At 32.3% G+C, this 21,278-nt stretch overlaps 1 protein-coding gene across 2 annotated transcripts in view; it reads left to right on the top strand.

The window, feature by feature from the left end:
- The window catches only part of STK38L (serine/threonine kinase 38 like), a 109,540-nt gene that overhangs the window by 59,491 nt on the left and 28,771 nt on the right, over positions 1–21,278 (top strand). For both annotated transcript variants that reach the window (XM_074268773.1, XM_074268772.1), the window contains exon 2: positions 9,931–10,075. In XM_074268773.1, the coding sequence (XP_074124874.1) occupies positions 9,942–10,075 (134 nt within the window). In that variant the 5' untranslated portion in view covers positions 9,931–9,941. The remainder of the gene's footprint in view (positions 1–9,930; positions 10,076–21,278) is intronic.

The raw sequence follows: 21,278 nt of genomic DNA, 5'->3' as shown, positions 1-21,278 counted from the left end.
TATGTTACAATATAACCCAGATACAATATATGTGTGTAAATACCATTTTCTTGTTCCACATTCCGAAGGTAGATAGACAGTAGTGCTAACAATTTACATTCACTTCCCAGTGTTCCTTCTCTGGGTGTAATTGTTTCTGTCCATCATTGATCAACTGGAAGTGAGTTGAATCTTCTTTATGTTGAAGATTTCCACTTCCATCAGAATACATCTTCATACTGTATTGTTGTTGAAGTGTATAGTGATCTTCTGGTTCTGCTCATTTCACTCAGTATCAGTTGATGTAAGTCTCTCCAAGACTCTCTGTATTCCTCCTGCTGGTCATTTCTTACAGAGCAATAATATTCCATAACCTTCATATACCATAATTTACCCAACCATTCTCCAACTGATGGACATCCATTCATCTTCCGGTTTCTAGCCACTACAAAAAGAGCTGCCACAAACATTTTGTGCCCATCACTTTTAAGATTAGATTTTTGAAGGCAACAAAGACTAGAATATTATCTGTGACATACCTTCCTCTAAACTAACCACAGGTCATGCCCCAAATGGAAAGAAAATTCCTTGAAATGGTAGACAAAATAATGGTGAGCACAGCAAAATTCTTCCCTAATGTGTAAATGTCTCCTGAACTATTTTCAAATGTATGTAAAATCTCAGGGGGCAGCTAGATGGTGCAGTAGATAGAGCTCTGAAGTCAGGAAGACCTGAGTTGGAATCTGCCATCAGGCATTTAACACTTCCTAGCTATGTTGACCCTGGGAAAGTTCTTAACCCCAATTACCTTACCCAAAAAAAGAAGAAAAATAAATTAACTAGTTAAAACCTCAGCATCAAATCTAAACAGATAAATTATTTCAAATGATAATACTTTACTCTCTTATTCCTCAATCACCTAATGTCTCTTAGCAGTTTCCTTACATAGAAAAGAAAGATAATAATCCTAATCTTGCCTACTTCACAAGACAGTTTGAGTTAATTTGTTTTGTCAAGGAAAAAAGGCTGGATCTGTAGTCAACACCCCCTGGATTTAAAACTTGAGTCTGAATTTTACAAGATATGAGAGCTTGGTAAGCCATTTAACTTGTTGTTGTTGTTCCTAATTTTCCTCATCTGTAAAAAGACACTTACAGATGAGTGAAAAGAGGAACAGAAAAACTAACTGACTTGTTATTAAGCATTAAACAGCATTATTGTCTAGTGAATGAGAAATTGACGTGAGTTATAAATACCTGAATTCTAGTCTAATGATATGACAAGGGGCAAATTACTTCTCTTTTCAGGACCCCTTCCCTCCCTATTCTTATTTAAAATTTTTAAGACTAATAGCTAACATGTATATGGCATTAGACATGTGCCAAGAACTGTGCTAAAAACTTTACAATAATTTATATGTCATACTTCACATTCTTGTTTTAAAGGTCAAGAAAAAAAGTTTTTTTTAATCTGATACCTACTAAGTACATTGGTACCTGTTAAACATCTCACAACAACTCTAGAGAATAAATACCTATTCTTATACCCATTTTACAGTTAAAGAAACTGAGACAGACAGATGAAGTTCATATAGCTAGTAATCATCTGATTTCTTTTTTGACTCCAGGCCCAGAGCATCATCTGATTGCCCCAGAGCCAAACAAGACATTTCACCACTCAGATGTTCTGTTTTTCTGTTCACAAGTAAACCTTTGGAGTTACCACTTCTATTTATAGGTCATTGCTTTAGTGCCAGGTTTGTTATCGCCTTTCTTCAGGCTTAATAAAATCAAAGAATTTTGGACTTAAATCCTGGTAATGTCTCCTCTGGTGAATAGGAAAGTCTGGACAAAACACTTGAGCAGGAAACTCAAGAGACCCCAAAGCTGTTTTTATCAGTTCAGGAACACTAGATTTGCAAATTGTATCCTGTTCTTTTCTGGCTATAGAAAAGCTTTATTAAGGAAAGTACAATGTTAAATCCATTAAGGCAATATAATAAGTGTCACTCAGCTGGGTATCTGGGCTTTCATTGTTTCTTTCTTTGGAAATCCTTACTAGGGTTCTTATAAGGCTCAGTTACACTAACTTATTGTAACCACCTAGAGTATGACTGTACATCTGTGTATATTTGATTTTTTATTTGGTTGTTTGTTTTTTTTCTTAAACTCCCCAAACACCATTTTGAAGAGTTGAGACTTTCTTGAATTTTTGTATCTGAAGATGCATTTTGCTCTTGAAAGTAGGTCTGTAGCTTCAGTTATTCGTTGTAACTTAATTGGATAATATATCCAGATTTTGATGTATCTACAGGAAAATGAGCCATTGAGATTGATTTGTTTGTATAAAGCAGATTCATGTGCTTATATAATTTTTATTGTTCCATCATTTCAGTTGCATCCCATTCTCCATGATCCCATTTGGGATTTGGGGGGTTTGGTTTGTTTGTTTGGAGTGATTTGCCATTTCCTTCTCTAATTTGTATAATATAAAAGGGATAAATATGGAACCTTGTACCTGCACACTTGCTACATTCTATGGATGGTGTTAATCATGTGGCAGATACTTCTGATTTAGAAAGTTGGATTTGCTTTGTTCTCTTTATTGATTGTATGCTTGATATTTATAACTTTTGTTATTGGTACTTACTGTAAATAATTCACTTCCCTCCATGCTATTTTCCTATAGGGGGGAAGAAAAGGACTATATAATATGAGGCAGTTAGGTGGCATAGTGGATAAGTTCAAATATAGCTTTAATAAATACTAAATGCCTACTGTGTGACAATTAATAGCTGTGTGGCTCTGGGCAAGTTACTTAATGTCAGTTTGCCTCAGTTTCCCTTTCTGTAAAATGGGGAAAGCAATAACATCTTCTTTGCAGGGTTGTTATAGGATCAAATGAGAAAATATTTATAAAGTATTTTAAATGCCTCATATAAGGTAGGGACTCTACGTGAATGCTTCCCTTCCTTTTCTCCTGATGTAGTCATTAAAAATTTTATTTATATATATATAGTGTGTGTGTGTGTATATATATATATATATATATACATATATATATATGTATATATATACACATATATGTATAATTTCCATTTTTATTGCTTGCTATTTGTTCATAGAAAGATATGTATATTAATCTTAATGATTTGAAGTCAAAATTGTCCCATGATTTTTACCTGAAATTAGTGGCCTTTTAGTACTGTCTTCACTTAAAATATGATGTTGTTTGTTTGATTCTGCTTTGCTCTGCTTCAGGTTATTTTATTCTTCCCATATTTCTCTGAATTTCTCATATTCCTTATTACTTATGGTATAAGGATATTCTATTACATTCATATAATATTTATCCAACCAGTCCTCTCTTGATAAGCACATAATTTGTTTCCATCTTTTTGATAAGTGCTATTATCAATATTTTATTGCATGAGTTGCTTTTTTTTTCTGTCACTGACCTCCTTGAGACATTGGGCATAAGGTTAGTAACAGGATTACCACATCAATGGATATGAATAATTTAGAAACTTTTCTCATATAATTTCCAAGTGTTTTTTAGATGACAGAACAACTTACAACCCTACCAGCAGCAAATTAGTGTCTTTACCTTCCCTTTGCATCATTGGCTTTTCCATCTTCTTTGCCAAAGTTTTAATTTGCATTTATCTTAGTATTAGTAATTTTGTATTAGTGATTTTTAAAAGTTTTCATGATTTTAGAAAGTTAATCATATCCTCTGAAGGCTTGTCTGTGATACATAGGTTTTCTTCTGCTCTAATCTATATTTTTTCTTCATATTCTATTCATTTTATTTATATTCTTCATATTCTAAGACCACAAATTTAGAGCTGAAAGGGACTATCAAGTCCTTTATTTTATAAAGGAAAAAACTGAGGCCCAAGGAAGTTAAACAATTTGCCCAAGATCACAGAGCTAGTAAGCATCAGAAATGGGATCTGAGTTCAGGTCTTCTGACTTTATTGCTAGTAGTCTTTCTGTGGTTTCTCAGTTATTTTGTCTTTCTATTCTCCTCATGTCTACTTGTGAAACTTTCCTTATTTGCAATTTTAAAACTTTTACTTTTTAAAAAAATTCCCCATAGTGGTTTTTAAAATTCATAAGTCAAGAAATCTTTCCAAGTAGTTTGTGTATTCTTGAATTCATCAAAAAAATAGATTTCATTTGCTTTTATTTATTGCACTTATTTAATTTTCTTTTTTTATTAGATTAATTTATATTTATAATTTTATAAATTTATTCTTACAGTGCTAATCTCACTTCATTCCTAATTTTTTTCATAATTTTTGTCGACATTCTTGACCTTTTGTTCATCTTTATTAATTTTATTCTAGTACCACAATTTGATCCGTAATTTATTTGGGATTGTACCAAATCTGTAGAATAATATAGGTAGTTTCATTTATATTATATTGGCATATATCAATTATGAATAGTAAATTACATTTCTGATTATTTAGATTTCATTTATTTCTGCAAATCTTATCTTGTGGATATATTTATATCAGTCCTGCATTTACTAGGCACTTGTATGGATTTATTTTGCATCTTGCTACTTTTATTTATTGCCTTTATTCATTTTGGTGTTTTATTTTTTCTCTAAAGTTCTTAGGCGGTTATCCATGCACTTTTAAAACATTTTTATTATGATTGTTTCATTAGAATTGATTTCCTTTGTAAATTCTATGTATTTTATTTTATATATTTAAAAATATTTTGAGTTTTCCCAGGCTTTATCATACTGCTAATGTGATTTATGACACAAAAGATTTTTTAAAAAATCCTGTCCTAGGATCTTCCAAGCGAACCATTATATAATCTACTTGTAGAGATAGTCTTACCTCCTTTTTACCAATTCTTATCCACTTAATTTATTTTTCTTATCTCTATACTTAGCATTTCTAGTATTCTACCGAATAATAGTGGTGGTGGTGATGGTGGTGGTGAGAAAATTTTTCTTTCACCCTGATCTTATTGGAAAAGCTTTCTGTATTTCTTAGTTACAAATAATACTAGCTATTAATTTTAGATAAATGCTTTTGATCATTTTAAACAAAAGACTTCCATTCTAATACTTTTTAAAAAAAAACCATTTTTAATATAAATTAGTGCTATATTTTACTTTTTTCCCCTGTTAGTTGATATAATAATGTAAGTTTTATTTATGATATGATTAACTCTGCTAATTGTTTTTTTTCTAATGTTGAATCCTTAGTATAGTTTTTCCATTTTATTTAATGCATATATTAATGTGGTTGCTTTGTTAATAAGTTATTTTAAATATTATATTGATATTTCTGAATGACATAGGTTTCTAGTTCTTCTATTTTTTCTCTCTTTAATTTGACTATCCAAAGTATATTTGCTTTATAAAAGGAGTTTAGTAGATTGCCTTCTTCTGTATTTTTTAAAAAAGAATTAATTGTTCTTAAAATATTTTATGCAATTAACCTATAAAGCTATCTAATTCAGTTGCTTTATGACTTTCTCCTCTTTTTCTGAGATTGAGTTGTTTAGGATCAATTTTTATACATTTTCATGTATTACTATTAAATTTTCAGATTTATTGGAAAATTGAATACAGAACTTTTCTAATTTCATCATTTCTGCTTTATTCATTGTGAATTTGTTCTCATTTTTCTTTTCATTTTGTCTGTTTAATTTTAAAGTCAAATTTACTAATGTTTTGTCAATTTTCTAAGGCTTTTTAGAGAATAGCTCTTTGTTTAGTACATCAGCTCAATAGTCTTTTTGCTTTCAATTGAATTTCCTTTGTGGTTTTCAATTTTTTTCTTTTATGCTTCTTTTCAGATTATTAACTTTCCAATTCTTAATTACATGCTCAATTCATTAGTTTTCTCATTTTTCCCCCTTTGTTATTAGGGATGTAAATTTTCAGAATTGCTTTAATCTCATAAATATTGGTACATTATCTTCCTGTTTTCATTTACTTTTGTGATTTATTTATTGATTCTTTGATCTATCCATTATTTAGATTAGATTATTGTACTTTAGTATACATTTTAGTCAATATACATTTAGTATACATTTAGGTCAATATTCCAGTGCTTACCCCAGTGATTGACACATAATAAGTAAGCACTTAGTGACACATAGTGCATATTTTTATGGAGTTTGCACATAAGAAAACTATTCTCTTAATGATTTTAAAGACAAGGTAAGACTTCTAAAAGACAATTGCCTTATTTCTTCCTTTCCCCAGTAGAGATATGAATGTGGTGTTGGATCTCCTCCTTCTCCATTTTCCTACTTCTTTATGTCAATGATCTTCATATGTCCTATCTCATTATAAAAGTATGGATTCACTTCTTTCTTTTATTTCTTGCTTCATGTAGGATAATTTTATGTGTTTTTACTTTTCATGGAGAACATGGCTTTTCCATAATTATTTTCTCTTGTTCTTGCTTTTACCTTCAGATAAGGTAGATGTTCTGGAAGGCAAAGTATCTTTATCTTTCTTTTTCTTTTTTTCTTTTTTCTTATTTTTTTGTAGTTTACAAATATTATGTCTAATTGATTTATTTATTTTTGCCTAGATACACTTGTTTACCTTATTTAAAGTTTGGTGAATTTATATTGCCAAAAGTCTTATTCAACTTTGTTTCCTTTCATTTCTCATGATTAGCATGTGGCTTTCTTTGCACGGTTCTAGCTGGTTTCCCTTGATTTGTAAGACCCTTAGTTGTTTGCAATATTCTTTCATTTTGACGTTCTAGCATTTGGTTAACTATTTCTGGTTTAGTTAAATTTTGAGTTCTTTTCTGAGAGGGTGAGGTATACTTTGCCTTCTGGTATATTTTATTCTGAAAGGATACTCTCTTACTATGTCTGCCTTTGAATTTTTTTCCCCCCCCTGAGGCTGGGGTTAAGTGACTTGCCCAGGGTCACACAGCTAGGAAGTGTTTAAGTGTCTGAGATCAGATTTGAACTCAGGTCCTCCTGACTTCAGGGCTGGTGCTCTATCCACTGCGCCACCTAGCTGCCCCTGAATTTTAATTTCAATTTTAGTCATTTTTGTTTTTTCCTAAGAAGAAATCTTAGTGGTTGGTCTAAAGGATTCTAGAAGCTCAGGGGTTTAAATGTACTTAAAGTAAATATAAGTAGTTTTTGCCAAAAATAATCATATTTTTTCATTTATGATTTTTAAAAAATCTCTCTGGATTAAAGATAACCAGAACTATTTTTGATGACCTATGATTTATCTAGACTAAATCTTCAGTGCTTGTAATAACTCAAATATACATGAACATCAAAATATTTACTAAGAGTTTACTATTTTATGGGTAGTTGTGTTAATTACTAGAGATACAGATACAAAAAGTAAGACAGTCCTTGTCCTCAAAAAACTTAGATTATAATAGAGAAAGAAAACAGAGAAATGAGTTCAAAATGAATGGTATTTTAGTCTGAAAGATCAAAATAGCATCATAGGGATATCAGTTGATATGTCTTTTTTAGGAATGGTAGTTTTATATTGCTTTGATTGCTTTTCTCAGAGTAAGTGAGGTAGATGAAGGTGTTGAGGTTGGGAAGGGAGCATCTCAAAAGTTTGGGGTCCTGGACTGGTGTCAAGAGATATCTCAAAAGAATTTGTAAATTTGAACCCATCTCCTAAGCCAAGGGGCGAAGCTTCATTGCAACAGTTTAGGCCATTGCAAAGTGGGCTGAATTGTAAAGGAATTCAGCAGAAAAACAGAAGCAAGGAGATACATTTATCCAACTTTCAAACATAGATATGCTAATTCTATGGCTCATTGGTAGAAAAGAGTGGTCTCTGGAATTTGGTTCTCTTGACCAGATTATTACTGACAAGATTACCAGTCAACAAAAAACTGAGGAGTGGTTTTATTCATTATTGTCTCTGGAGTTTGATCTGTGGGAGTTTCTGAGACCAGAAGCTATCTGACTAAAGTGTGGTCAGAATCAGATAGACTGGGCATGGGAAATTAACGTATTGCCCAGAACAGAAGCCCCACTGAAATCGGAGCACCACAAAATCATATTACATCAAAGGAAGCTCAGAAAGAAGTAGTGTATATATAAGCGATTGTATGGCAGAAAGATAACTGAAATACAGCGTGGTGAAATTGGGGCTATGGTAGTATGGTTAACTCTTAAACTAACAAGTCTATGAGGATAGCACAATTATTATGGTCTAAAAAAAAAAAAAAGGGAGATTTAAGACAAGTTAAATGAGTTACATGAGATCGAAAAGCTAATAAGTGATAGAGGTGAGACTGAACCCAGGTGGTCTAATCAAAATCTAGAATTTTTCCCCTTATGCCATCTTGACTCTACTAGCCTTATGAAAATTTAATGAATCCTCTATTCTTTGTTACTTTCTCCATTATCATCTTGATGAATTTCTTGCTTACTTAATTATCCAAACTATCTCTTCTTTTTTTCATATTCCTTATAAAAAGCCATGTCTTTTTCAATACTAAGCTACCAAGAATCATGATTTGGGAAAGAAATTGAACCAAAACACTAACGACACAATATGTCCTATTTCCTATATCTTGGATTCAATATTAAGAATATTTGTTCTGTAGGCATCAAAGTTTATAACTAGGGGGAGAATTTGTTATATATCCCCTCACCTAATGATGCTTGGTAAGTGTTTAACAAATGCTTGTTGATTTATTGAATGTAATATCCTATAGTACAAGCTTATCAGTACAGACTAATTAATAGGATATTTAATAGAATTAAATCCATGAAAGACTTTTGGGACATCCTGTATCAGGTTCCTGGTTTAATGACATTCCCCCTATAACATGCTTCATTAGCACAGTACTCATTCTCATTTAAGATGTTATTTCTGCTATCATATTTGTCTCTGAAACAGAAAATTGTAATAGTTATTGAAGTTTAAAATTGTGTGTGTGTGTGTGTGTGTGTGTGTGTGTGTGTGTGTGTGTGTGTGTTAGTAAGTTAGAGAGAGAGAGCGCCTAGACTCTCATTCATGTCTTTGTATTCTTAGCTCTTATAGTTCCTGAACTCATGGTTGATGTTTATTGATTGAGACACAATGGGTCAAGGTTCCTTTTTCTGCTTCATTGGATTTGTAACTCTGGATATGTCACTTAAACTTTTCTAAATGTAACATTTGATCCATAAAATGGGTATAATTCTTTTTCTGTCTGAACTTTCCCTTCCCCAGTTATGAAAAGCGAATGAGATAATTTATGTATATTATTATGTAGATACATATGCTGTGGTTTGATTAATTAATTTTCTACTAATAGATTACTGGTCTTTGTTTCACTTTTTTTTCTGTTTCGGGTATAAGACTATTTTGCATCCTTGTTTTATTACAGCAAGTGAGTTACTTGAAAGCAGTACACTTTCTTGCTTTGCTAGCTTGGCATATGTTTTATTACTATTATTGTTGTTATTATTAAAGCTTTTTATTTTCAAAACATATGCAAGGATAATTTTTCAACATTAACCCTTGCAAAACCTTGTGTTCCAATCCTCCTCCTTCCCCATCTTCTCTCCTAGATGGCAAGTAATCCAATATATGTTGAACATGGTATAAAAATACATGTTAATCCAATATATGCATACGTATTTATGCAATTTCTTTGGCATATGGTTTTTTGGAATTCAGGAAGCTGAATTATTTGTCCATTTGCAAGAAAGCATCTCTGCAATACATGTAATAATTAATGTGTTCTCCTTGATGCTTTGTTACTGTTCTTTGTTTTGCTATAGATCATTCATCTTTATTATTTTAGGTATATGGAAAGTACATCTTGCTCCACTAGTTTTATATAATTTTATGGCATAAAATGCTTAGATTTGCTTAACTGTTCAGGATAGAGCTGTCTTCCAATTAAAGTTAAATATTTGGAATTTGTCAAGAAAGTTTCTTCTATTGAATAATTTCTTATAATATATTCTGTTTCAGTATCTGTTACTATGGCAATGACTGCGGGAACTACAACAACTTTTCCCATGAGCAACCACACCCGGGAAAGAGTGACTGTAGCTAAACTCACATTGGAGAATTTCTACAGCAACCTAATTTTACAGCATGAAGAAAGAGAAACCAGGTATGGCCAAAAAAAAAAAACCCAAAACAAAAAACTAGTCCAAGTCAATTTCTTACTTAGTTTGTGCTGTTACATTGATTGGTTGAAGTACTAGCATGTTTTCCATTAAGAAATTTTACAACATGGAACAAACTATATCACTTCTGAATAGCCTACAATTAGTGTAAATTAATTTGCTCATTGGTTTGGTTTCAAAAAATGCTTTTTCAAGGCATATTCAATTTTGATCAAACAAGTACATCACATCACACACAAACTAAACACACAAAGTTTTCTGGTTAGGAAAAATGTTATACCTCTGTAGTGTTTTTTGCTTTGGTTTTAGTAGACATATTCCTAAATTATTTTTTAAAAGTTGGCATTAGCCAGCATTTTGAAACTATTTTGAAATTATGTATATGGCCTTACAGGGTTGCTTAGGCTAACCATCTTCTTCTATATCTTCTGTATGTAATTATTTATGTAAGATTAATGTATTAATTAATCTTCTGTCTTCTGCATATATTAATTCTGTATCTTAGGATATAGAATTAGTAACAAAAATAGTAAATTGAGAAAATTTATATCTGTTTAAAGTAGCAGCCATGTGGTGCTTAAAAGATTTAATAGATTACACAAGAACAAAATTGTCTGCTGTCATTCTAGGTGTTGCAAAAGGTATCTATTGGTATCAGCTTGAGACATAGAAATATTCAGCAGAAAATTAGTGTCCCTATGTCTATTAAAATCCTTCAAAGTCCAACTCAAACAAGATCTTTTCCATGAAGCCTCTGATCCTGCCTGTCAAAAGTGATGGCATAGCATTTTGTACTCCTTACCTTTCCTTGTTAAATTGTCAGTTTCTTGAGGGCAGAGACTGATGTCTTATACATCTTTGTATCCTATACATCATCTAACATAGGACGATATACAGTAACAACATTCAATAAAAACTAGCTATAGAGAACTATTTGGGGAGTGATTATTAAATGTTCATTGAAACACAAACTTCCCAAATGAAAACATTGTACCATCTTATTGCCTTAGTTATATCTTTCAACTAACATTGGTAAGCAGTACAGGTCCTTAATTATTTCCTGTTTGAATGAATAATTCAAACAAAATAATTCAATTTCTAAGGTCTAAAAACCTTCCTCTAACTTGGTCAAATATTTCTTGCTGGGTAGCTGTATATTTCTCTGGTACTTCAAACTCAGTGTTGAAAAGTGAACTCCTCATATTTCTACTGAAACTTGTCCCCTTTCCCATTTTCCCTGTTTTGTTGTTTGTTCTTGTTGATAATGATATTGTTGATGGTGTCACTACTCAGATCTGGCTCCATCTTTGACCCTTTCTTCTTTATTACCCCCTATCAATCAGTTGTCAGATCATTAATACTTCTTCATCATCTCTCTTTCATCCATTCCCTACTTTCCCCTCACACATCTACCAACCTATTTCAGGTCCTTATTACTTTTGTCCTGATTTATTATTTCTTGTCTCCCATCACCTAGCATCTCCCCTTTCACTTCATCCTTCACACAGCTGCCAGAATAATACAAATAATCCTTACATTGGTGTGAGCATACTGTGCTTCTGCTCACAAACTTTTAGTAATTCCTTATTATCTATAAGATAAGATACAAATACTCTGTCTGGAATTTCAGATCCATGATAAGATAGCTTCTATAATCTTTCTAATCTGATTTTGTTAGTACTTTCCTTTCCATATCCTATGATACACACTCAAAAACCAATGCTTTTCCTTCTCTACATTCACCCAGACCTTCCGCATGCCTATGGAATATGTTACCTCTTTGCTAATGCTTCTTGAAATCCTTCTCTTCCTTCAAGGCTTAGCCTTTCTTTAAAGTATTATGTTATTCCTCCCACCATCCCATTGTTTAAAATGACTTTTTGAATTTTCGTGGAGTACAATATCTGGTCTTTGTCTTTGCATATAAGACACTTTTACCTTACACTTTTTTGTTTATAAGCTCTATTCCCTTCTATCAGACTGTAAACTCTGTGTAGAGAGAGACTGTGGATTTGTGTCCCAAATACCATACATAGTACCTTTCACATTAGCAGTTGCTTCTTAAATTTTTGGTAATTAAATTCTGCTTTTCAGTACATATCATATATTATGGTTTTATATATTGTTGTTGTGTTATTCAGTTATTCCATTAATGTCTGATTCTTTATGACTCCATTTGGGGTTTCCTTGGCAAAGATATGGAGAAGTTTGTCATTTTCTTCTCCAGTTTAGTTCACAGATGAGGAAATTGAGGCAAACAGGATTAAATGCCTTGCCCAAGACCACACGACTAAGATCAAATTTGAACTCAGAGTATATTGAGGCACAGAGAGTTTGTTCCTCCCCCAAGCAAGATTTGAGCCAAAGCCTTTCCAACTCTAAACCTGGTTCCCTCTCCGTTACAATACACTGCTATCATGGACACTCTTCTGAATATCAATTTGAATAGAAAGAAAAGTGATTAAATTATTCATACCTTTTAGTCCACTTTGCTATGAAGCTTAAGATCCTAGGAAAAAATAGTTTTCATTTATAGTAGATTAGTATAGCATACTATAGTATATTTTCACTTGTCTATAAGTGAGTGGATTGATCTCCAATCCTTTTGAATACTAAACTTGTATCAAGTAAATTAGAGAAAAAGATCATTTTCTATAAGGTTTGATGAAGGAATATCCAACATTTAGACTTGCTTTTAAATCATAGAATTTTTTCCCCCTGAGGCTGGGATTAAGTGACAGCTAGGAAGTGTTAAGGGTCTGAGATCACATTTGAACTCGGGTCCTCCTGAATTCAAGGCTGGTGCTCTATGCACTGCGCCACCTAGCTGCCCCTAAATCATAGAATTTAAAATGTTCCTACAGTTGCCCAGAGATCAAGTCTTTCAGCTTGCCATCCACATTGTGTGACATTTTTTCCACCTGAGAGAAAAAATCATACACTCATTTTTAAAAGAGAGGTGTTCAGAGATAGTCTTCCCTTCCTGACATCTTAACTATGTCTATTAATCTCTTCTCTCCTGGCCACCAAGCAGAGGGGAGAGGGAAAAGTGGGCATTGCCATTGTTAAAGACATTCTTAATCATTTCTGTGTTGTCATGTCATAGGAGGCATCATTCAAAATGAATATAAAATTATTCCTGGCCATTAAAACTTATAATTTAAGAGAGTACCGATGATGGCAGCAGACTTAGAAAGGACTTAGAAAAGTAGACAGGTACAAAAGTAAAATATATTAGGAAGATAGTTACTTTTATGGGTAATAGGGAGTGAGATTAAAAGTTTACCTAAGGTAGGCCCAGGACAAACTTCCCACATGGCTTCCAAATAAAGATGTTTTCGTGATGTATGTGGGATTTTAGAAAACTTTTTAATGAAAGAAGAGTACTTGGCAAGCTTTGGAAAGTGGCTTGAAGGAAGACTTGGACATAATTAGCTAATTATACACGTGAGTAGATTTGCTTATTACAGGTTTATTATTCCACTATATTACTTATGAGAATAAAGGAAACCTTAACAGCAGACTTTAAATATTTCAATCATAGATTTAATTTTATAGCAAACAAACCTAGGTGACTGAAAATTTGGTTCAAAAGGAGGTTCTTATGTCATGAGTCTTCTCAGAGATTCATGTGACTTCAAGTTGCTTAAATCATTTAAATTCAGAGGCCAGCCCTATTTTAGTACATCCTAACACTTATTGGTACAAGGCATTCCAGTTTTTCCTTAGATAGTGTTGTACAGTAAAATTACTCTGAAGTATTTGCTTGGAAATTACAACATTTTCTCCTTTCTTGCTTCCCTTATGGTTCCTCATGTCCATTCTCAAGGACACGAGCACATTTACATGCACGTAGACACAGACAAACACATAGCACCTCCAGTAATGACAAAAACATCAACAATAGTGGCTTTGCTTGATTGATGCCCTTCACACATTTTTCATAAATAATTCACTTTTGCTCCCTCTAACAATAATATTAGCATAAATTTTATGTTATCTGGCATGATAGTGATTAGGCTGTCATAGCTAATTGAATGTTTGACATACAAAAATACATAGATACCATCCTCTTCCAAACCCCTACTACACCCGCTCCCTTTGTCGGAACCTGTAATTTCTTTAGTCTAGAGACCTACCTATGAGGAACATTTCCTCTACCATGAAATTCCAATTCTTCTCCATTGCATACAGTCTTAAGGGAGTTTCCTGTGACCTTGAAAGACTGACTCAGAGTCCCCTTGGAGTTGAGTCTAGAACCAGATCTTCTTCATTGTGAAATCAGCCCTCTACTACACATCATACTGTCTCCATGCAATTATCAGATAATTAAAATACTACAAAATGCTTTAAATACCTGACAGACTGTCAAAGTTGATCCTGGAACCAGATCTTCTTCATTCTGAGGTCAGCTGTCTCTTATGTCATACTACCTCCATATTTTTTGTTATTATCAAATAATTAAAATACTACAAAATATTTTTGATGCCAAACTTTTCAAAATATTTTTCTTTGATCATTTAGAAGGCACTTTAGGATCTTGGCTTTATTTAGATTTTTCATTATAAATGCAATAGATACAAACAATACCATAGTATAATGTTTCACACCTTTCATGTGGATATGTGAACATCTACTTGTTTTTTGGACTGACTTTTTCCTTCCAACATATTCTCACACATGCAGATCTATTTTTCTTAGAGAAGGACTAAATTCTCTCACACAGAAATGACACTTGAATTGAACTATAAGAAATTTTAAATGCTATCTATGATTTTGAACTGTGGCACTGGAGAAGACTTTTGAGAGTCCCTAGCACAGGAGGGAGATCAAAGCAGTCAAAACTTAAATAAATCAAATATGACTATTTATGGAAAGACAAATATTGAAGTTGAAACTCAAATACTTTGGCCATATAATGAGAAGACAGGGCTCTGATGCTAGGAAAGACTGAAGGCAAAAAGAAGAGATAGCATAGAATGAGATAGTGGCCATGGAAGCAATGGAAATGAGCTTGGACAAACTTGGGACATAGTGGAGAACAAAAGGGCTTATGCTATTATCCATGGGGTTACAAAGAATCTGACATGACTGAATAACAACTACAGCAACCTTAGGAATGTCCTATTGTGGGCATTTCCTACTTGCCATTTCAGTTCTTGAGGTCCCACCAAATTCAATTGTCAGTTAATCAATGATGATATTTTTAGATCTTAAACATAACTGTTATCTTAGCAATAAGGCAAAAAGAAATAATAATAATATTATATGTTAAAGCAAATGCAAGAATAATAACTACATTACAATCTTCACATAAATGTGGGTCACATTGTACCACCAATGCCTTTGTGACCTGGGGGGAGACACACATTACAAGGAACTGGAAAGGAAGAACATTAAAGAGGAAAAATATGTTCAGGATAATTCACACATCCATAGGTTTAGAGATCATTGGTTCATTTAGGAACATCTGCACTACATAAAACTATTTCTATTTTGATTGCTTATCCTTACTAATCTTTACCTAAGCAAACCTTCTATTCTTAGATCAACATATAGCATTTGATAAGTTCTTTCAATTTAAAGTCACTCATAAAATGATATTGAAAATACATTAGCAAGATAGAATTGGAGTAATTCTGATTTTTTAAGTTAAATAACTCTCAAGCTCAGCTGTTTGTTTAACAGAATCATGTGTTGTCTTATCAGTTCATAGCAAATAAGCCTCAAGAGTGAAAACATCCCAAGTTGAATTTCTGAGCAAGAAAAACCAAACCTGGCTAACTTTTCAGTCTCTAAGATTTAGTGTAATCCTAGTAAATCTCAGCATCTCTTTTTATACAGTAGAACAACGATATAACCTGTCTTTTCTCTTAAACCAGAGGGGGCAACAAAAAAACAACAGGCCCTTCTGAAAGATTGCAGGTTTTTTAAACCCCAGGTGGTATTTGTAGGATACTAGCTGCTGGAATTGGAGTTTTATTCCAATGTGTTTAAAACTGTGTTTAGACAATCCTAAACTAACATCTGAAGCTTTCTTATCATGTAATTATGTCTATGCTTGTTCTGACAAAACTGTGTTTCTAGTGTCTGCTGACTTTTCATCTGAGAAGTTTTATTGTCTTTTCACCAAAGTATTTACTTGGCCTCAGCTTTATAAATCTCCACTGGTTTTAGAGAATCTTTTAACCTAAAGCATCACTTTCACTAACTAGATAAAAATTCACTACATTTTCCCTATGAGCTCAAAAGTCCTTCTTAAACATTAAACATCTCTCCTCAAAATTATTACATAATTTAAAAATTGTAGGTTTTGCTTTTTTGATTGTAAATACTTTTAGTCAAGTAAACTGAGGAACCATAATTTTCTAAAGTTCTAAATTCTCAAGGTAGTCTTCTGTATCAGCCCATATTTTTTTTAATCTGTTCTTCACCTTCGCATACTGTTATTTATTTTTAAATTCAATTTCAAATCTTCCCCCCATTAAGGAATAAAAAAAGAAACAATCAAAAACATTACAAATATGTGTATTATACAAAACAAAATTCTGCATTAGCTGTATATTTTTAGTTCAATAAGTAAAGATTGTTTTTTTCTCTGCCTCTTTAAACCATCACACTGCTCACATACAAAAGAAGCATCATTCTACATCCTTCAAGTTGAGTTACATCTCATACTTATTCCACAGTTCATTTTCTGATTTAAATTGCTCAAATATTACCTGATAACTGTACTTTATTCATGTACATTTTATTTTATTTTTATTTTTATTTTTTTGAGGCTGGGGTTAAGTGACTTGCCCAGGGCCACACAGCTAGGAAGCGTTCACATACATTTTAACTTTTTTTTAATTAAACTTCCCTCTTACGTCTTTCAAGCATTAAACTAACTGTTCATGTGTGGGGGAAAGGAAATATGTTATACCCTTTATCATTTGGTTTGGTTTGTTTTCTTCTTAAGACCAAAATATTTTTCCTCTAACTTAGTATAAAGCTATTTTATTTGAAAAGTCAGTACCTTATTTTATATGAAAAATCAGTACTTTAAAATGATGCTACTTTACCTAAGCAAAATTATTATTGCATTGAAAAGGAGGCAAAATAGTAGTTAATTGAATTCTGATTATAGGATATAACTGAATTTATTATATTTTGGCAATATTCACATTGGTTAATGAATAAGTCTAAGTAGTAAGGTAAATAAGCAAACCCATAAGTAAGTTAATATTATTTAATTATTGTCAATATTAGTGAATTAAGTCACAATTAATAGTGTTAGATGGAAAAATATATCCAGGGATGACATAATAAAAAGAAAATTTAAAAATGAATAAAAATTGTCATATTCTTACTAACACTGACTTTTTAAAAATTTCCTTTAAAATAAATAAATATTTGATTTTCCTACAAATTAAACTGTTATCTGGACCTCTCCCCTTCTAGTTTAGATGGAGGGCCCCTCAAGATGATTATAACCTACCTCTAACCAAGGACTTACAACAACAGTTTATTCAAGTCAAACTCTCCCTATTTCCAGTGTCACACTCATCTCTCCCTCCCAGTAATTATCTCATTTATATAGCAAGTAGGAGTTCTGAGCCTATGAGAAAAAGTCTTACTATACCATGTCTTTTTTTTTTTTGATGGAATAGAGTGAATTCCAAAAGATCAATAATTATGGATAGATTATATCTATATCACAGATCTTAATATGTTTCTACCCCCCATTAAAAAAAAATCAACTGCCTTTCTTTGAACTTATCTAATTTATATTGAGGATGCTCCTATTTTCCCAGTTATCCATGTTCACAAACTCAGTGTCATCCTTGATTTCTACTTCTTCAACCCACAAATCCTGTCAAATTTTCAGGATTCTACCTCGATAACATTTCTCACATCCTTCTCCTTCTTACTCACATAGCTACCAGCTACCCCTTATTTTAGACCCTCCTTACCTTTTAATTGACCTACAACAAGAGCCTTCTAACTGATGTTCTTGCATCTAATCTCACTTCTTCTCTAATCCAACCTTTTCCTAAAGGGCAAGTCTAACCGTGCCATTCTTTTATTCAGCAAAACCCAGTGACTCTTCTATTGATTCTAGGGTCAGGTATTATTTTATTTTTGTTTCATCATTTTTTATCTATTTCTGTATAAACCTTTTAAATGGAAGTTATGTTTTAATAAACATAATTATTAATTTAACCATACTACATATGTGTAGTTTATAAATAAATATATATAGCATAATCAAACTTTTTTATTGATGGGCTCTAAGACTGTAAATTACAGAGCAGTTATGAACCTTTATAGGTAGGAGTTGTTTAAATTAATCTTGCCTTTTCATTTTGTTATACCAATCCTTGACTTTATCTCTCTCCCTTCTCTCTCAACTGAACTATTTCTTGCAACAAAGATTTCAAAAACAAAAGAAAACATAAAAGTTATCTAGTACAAATGAATCTGAATATACATACTATATTCTATACCCATTATATACCATCTCAATAATGAAGAGAGTGAGATGCTTTGTTTCAACACTTCTTGGGCCAGATTTGGTCATTAATTATAATTCCATAGCCTACTGTATTTGGTTGCTTTTGTTTTTCTATTTAGGATCATGATTTTGTAGCTCAAAGAAATCTCAGTATTTATTTTATAATTTTTATTTTTATTTTTTATACTTTTATAATTTTATAAATTAAAAATTTATAATAAATTTTATTTATAAAAATAAAAATTATTTATAAATAATTTTAGGAAACTAAAGTCCAGAGAAAGTGCTATTTCCCAAGATCACATGGATAATAAATGTCATAAGAGAAATTGAACTCAGCTTCTTTGACTCCAGAGCCAGTATACATGGTGTCTCCTATGTTGTTGTCATTGTGTAAATTAGTTCTATATTAATATATTTGTCCTGGCAGAAATGAGTGAATGAGAACTATTTGTTCCAATGGAGTCATGAAGGTGGCTCAAGCAGGCTGTAGAGCAGCATTTGGAGCTTGATCAGACATCAAAGACCCTTAAGTTATCACCCTGGGCCATTGTCAGTTACCTTTTTTTTTTGTCTTGAATTAAACTTTGATTGCTTTGAAAGACAGAGTGGTACTGGTGGCAACTTTGTGCAACTCTTCCTCACTTAAATCCAATCCAAGTGCAAGTCAGGATATTATATCATGATTTCTTTGGGCTTTTTCATAAAAGGATGGACCAACAATGGAAAGATATAATTTTTTTTTAAATTAAAGTTTTATATTGAATTGTGAACTTACCTGCAGCAAACAGATATTTAAATATACAATGAAGAACAAAAAAGAGACTATATAATAAACTGAACTTTTGTCTTTTTGAATTTGTTTTGGAAGAAGTGTGGTTGTTTATTATATATAATATAACAAGTAAATGTGTCTGCCTGTGCCTCTCTGAATTCAGTGTGTCCATCATTTCTTGTGATAAAGTAATATCCATTATATTCATGTATCAGAATTTGTTTGCTATTTCTCAGTCTATGGGAATATGATCTGTTTATACTTTTCATTTACCCCTCCCCTCCAAAAAAAGGTTACTATGGATTTTTTAATGTATGGTTTTTCTTTCTGTGTATGACCATTGAGTTTCAGAGAACCTACTTAACTCTGGTGTTTTTTTTTTTTTTTTTTTATCAAAAATGTTTGAATGTCCTCGATTCCATCAAAGATCCATTTTCTGCCTGTAGAATTATATTGTTTTACAGAATAAGGTATTTTTGATTGTAAGCCTATATCTTTTGCCTTTGGAAATATTATACACCAAAATCTTCTCTCAGTAATGGTAGGAGAAACCAGGTCTTCTGTGATCTTGATTGTGGGTCTTTAGTTCTTGAACTGCTTCTTTCTGATTGCTTGTAATATTATTTATCTGTTGTGGGACCTCTGAATTTTGGCTATGACATTCTTTGAATTTCTGCCTCCTGGCATTAGGACTCCATGGATCTACAGATTTAGAGTGCTAGATATTCAAGTCCCTCTCTGGAAGTTCAAGGCAGAATGCTAAACACTTCAAAGTCCTTGGGATGTTCTGGTCTGTAGTAGTTGGGAGTGGGAAGAATAGCCCGGAATGTGACATATATCTCTGGCTTGCCTTAGGTTCTTTGAAGGCTCCTAGCTGGTGTGCCTCTGCTATCCCTGGCTTTGCTGGTGGCTCCCTTTCCTACTGCCAAAGGGGCTGCTGGATGATTTTTTAATAATTTCTAGAGTTAAAGAAGCCATTTTTCTGTAATTTCTTTTTGGTTCTTTTTAGTAATTTGTTCCAGAGAAAATTCAAATCTGCAGTAGGTAGATGAGAAACTGGGCTGCTTGCCACTGTTCAGATAGCCATTTTGGCCATAAGGTTTGGAATATCTTTAGTGGTCCATTAATGTATGTAGACACTGCTGCTGAGGGGTGAATTCTATAGAGTTGGGCCTGTGGTCAGGAGTACTTAAGTTCATATCCAACTTCATATATTTACTACTATGTGATATTGGATAAATTACTTAACTTTTGTCTGCCTCAGTTTATCCAACTTAAAATAAATAACAATTATCTGTCAGGATTGCTATGAGGACCAAGTGAGATAATATTTGTAAAATGCTTGACACACAGTATAAACATTTCCTTCCTTCCTTTCAACATAAACTCTATAATAGTGAGAAAATGATGAAATGTACCATTTCCATATTCTGAATCCAGTCTTGGCTTAGATTTATAGCAAACTCACTATTTCCCTTACTGGAAAAGTTTCTTTAATATAATTTGGGCTATTATCTAACCAAAAGACTTTATTCTTTGTTTGAATTATTTCATTGACAATACATTTTAAGCAAGATTTAAGGCTACTTACTAAGCTTACTTTTCCCTCTTACATGTTCTCTACAAAAACAATTTAAAAATCCCAAGTAACTGTTGCAGTCCATATGACCAATCACCTCATTATTATCTTTGTAGCATTTCATAATTCAGGATGAAGTTTAAAATATAGTATATCCTTATATTTCTTGGGAGTTTTAGACATGATAAACTGTGTATGTCTGTGACAATGGTTGGTTGATTTATAAGGCTCTATTTCTTAGTCATAGGTAACTAAAGTAGCAAATGTGAAAGCTTATAATTGTCAAGCAGGAGTCAAGGTCATTCTAAAAATAAACATTTTCTTTTTCTCTGTAAA

The sequence above is a fragment of the Sminthopsis crassicaudata genome, chromosome 5, assembly GCF_048593235.1.
Source record: "Sminthopsis crassicaudata isolate SCR6 chromosome 5, ASM4859323v1, whole genome shotgun sequence".
NCBI classification, from domain to species: domain Eukaryota; kingdom Metazoa; phylum Chordata; class Mammalia; order Dasyuromorphia; family Dasyuridae; genus Sminthopsis; species Sminthopsis crassicaudata.
The sequence above is the reverse complement of the archived record's forward strand: the minus strand, read 5'-3'. Positions and strand labels throughout refer to the sequence as shown.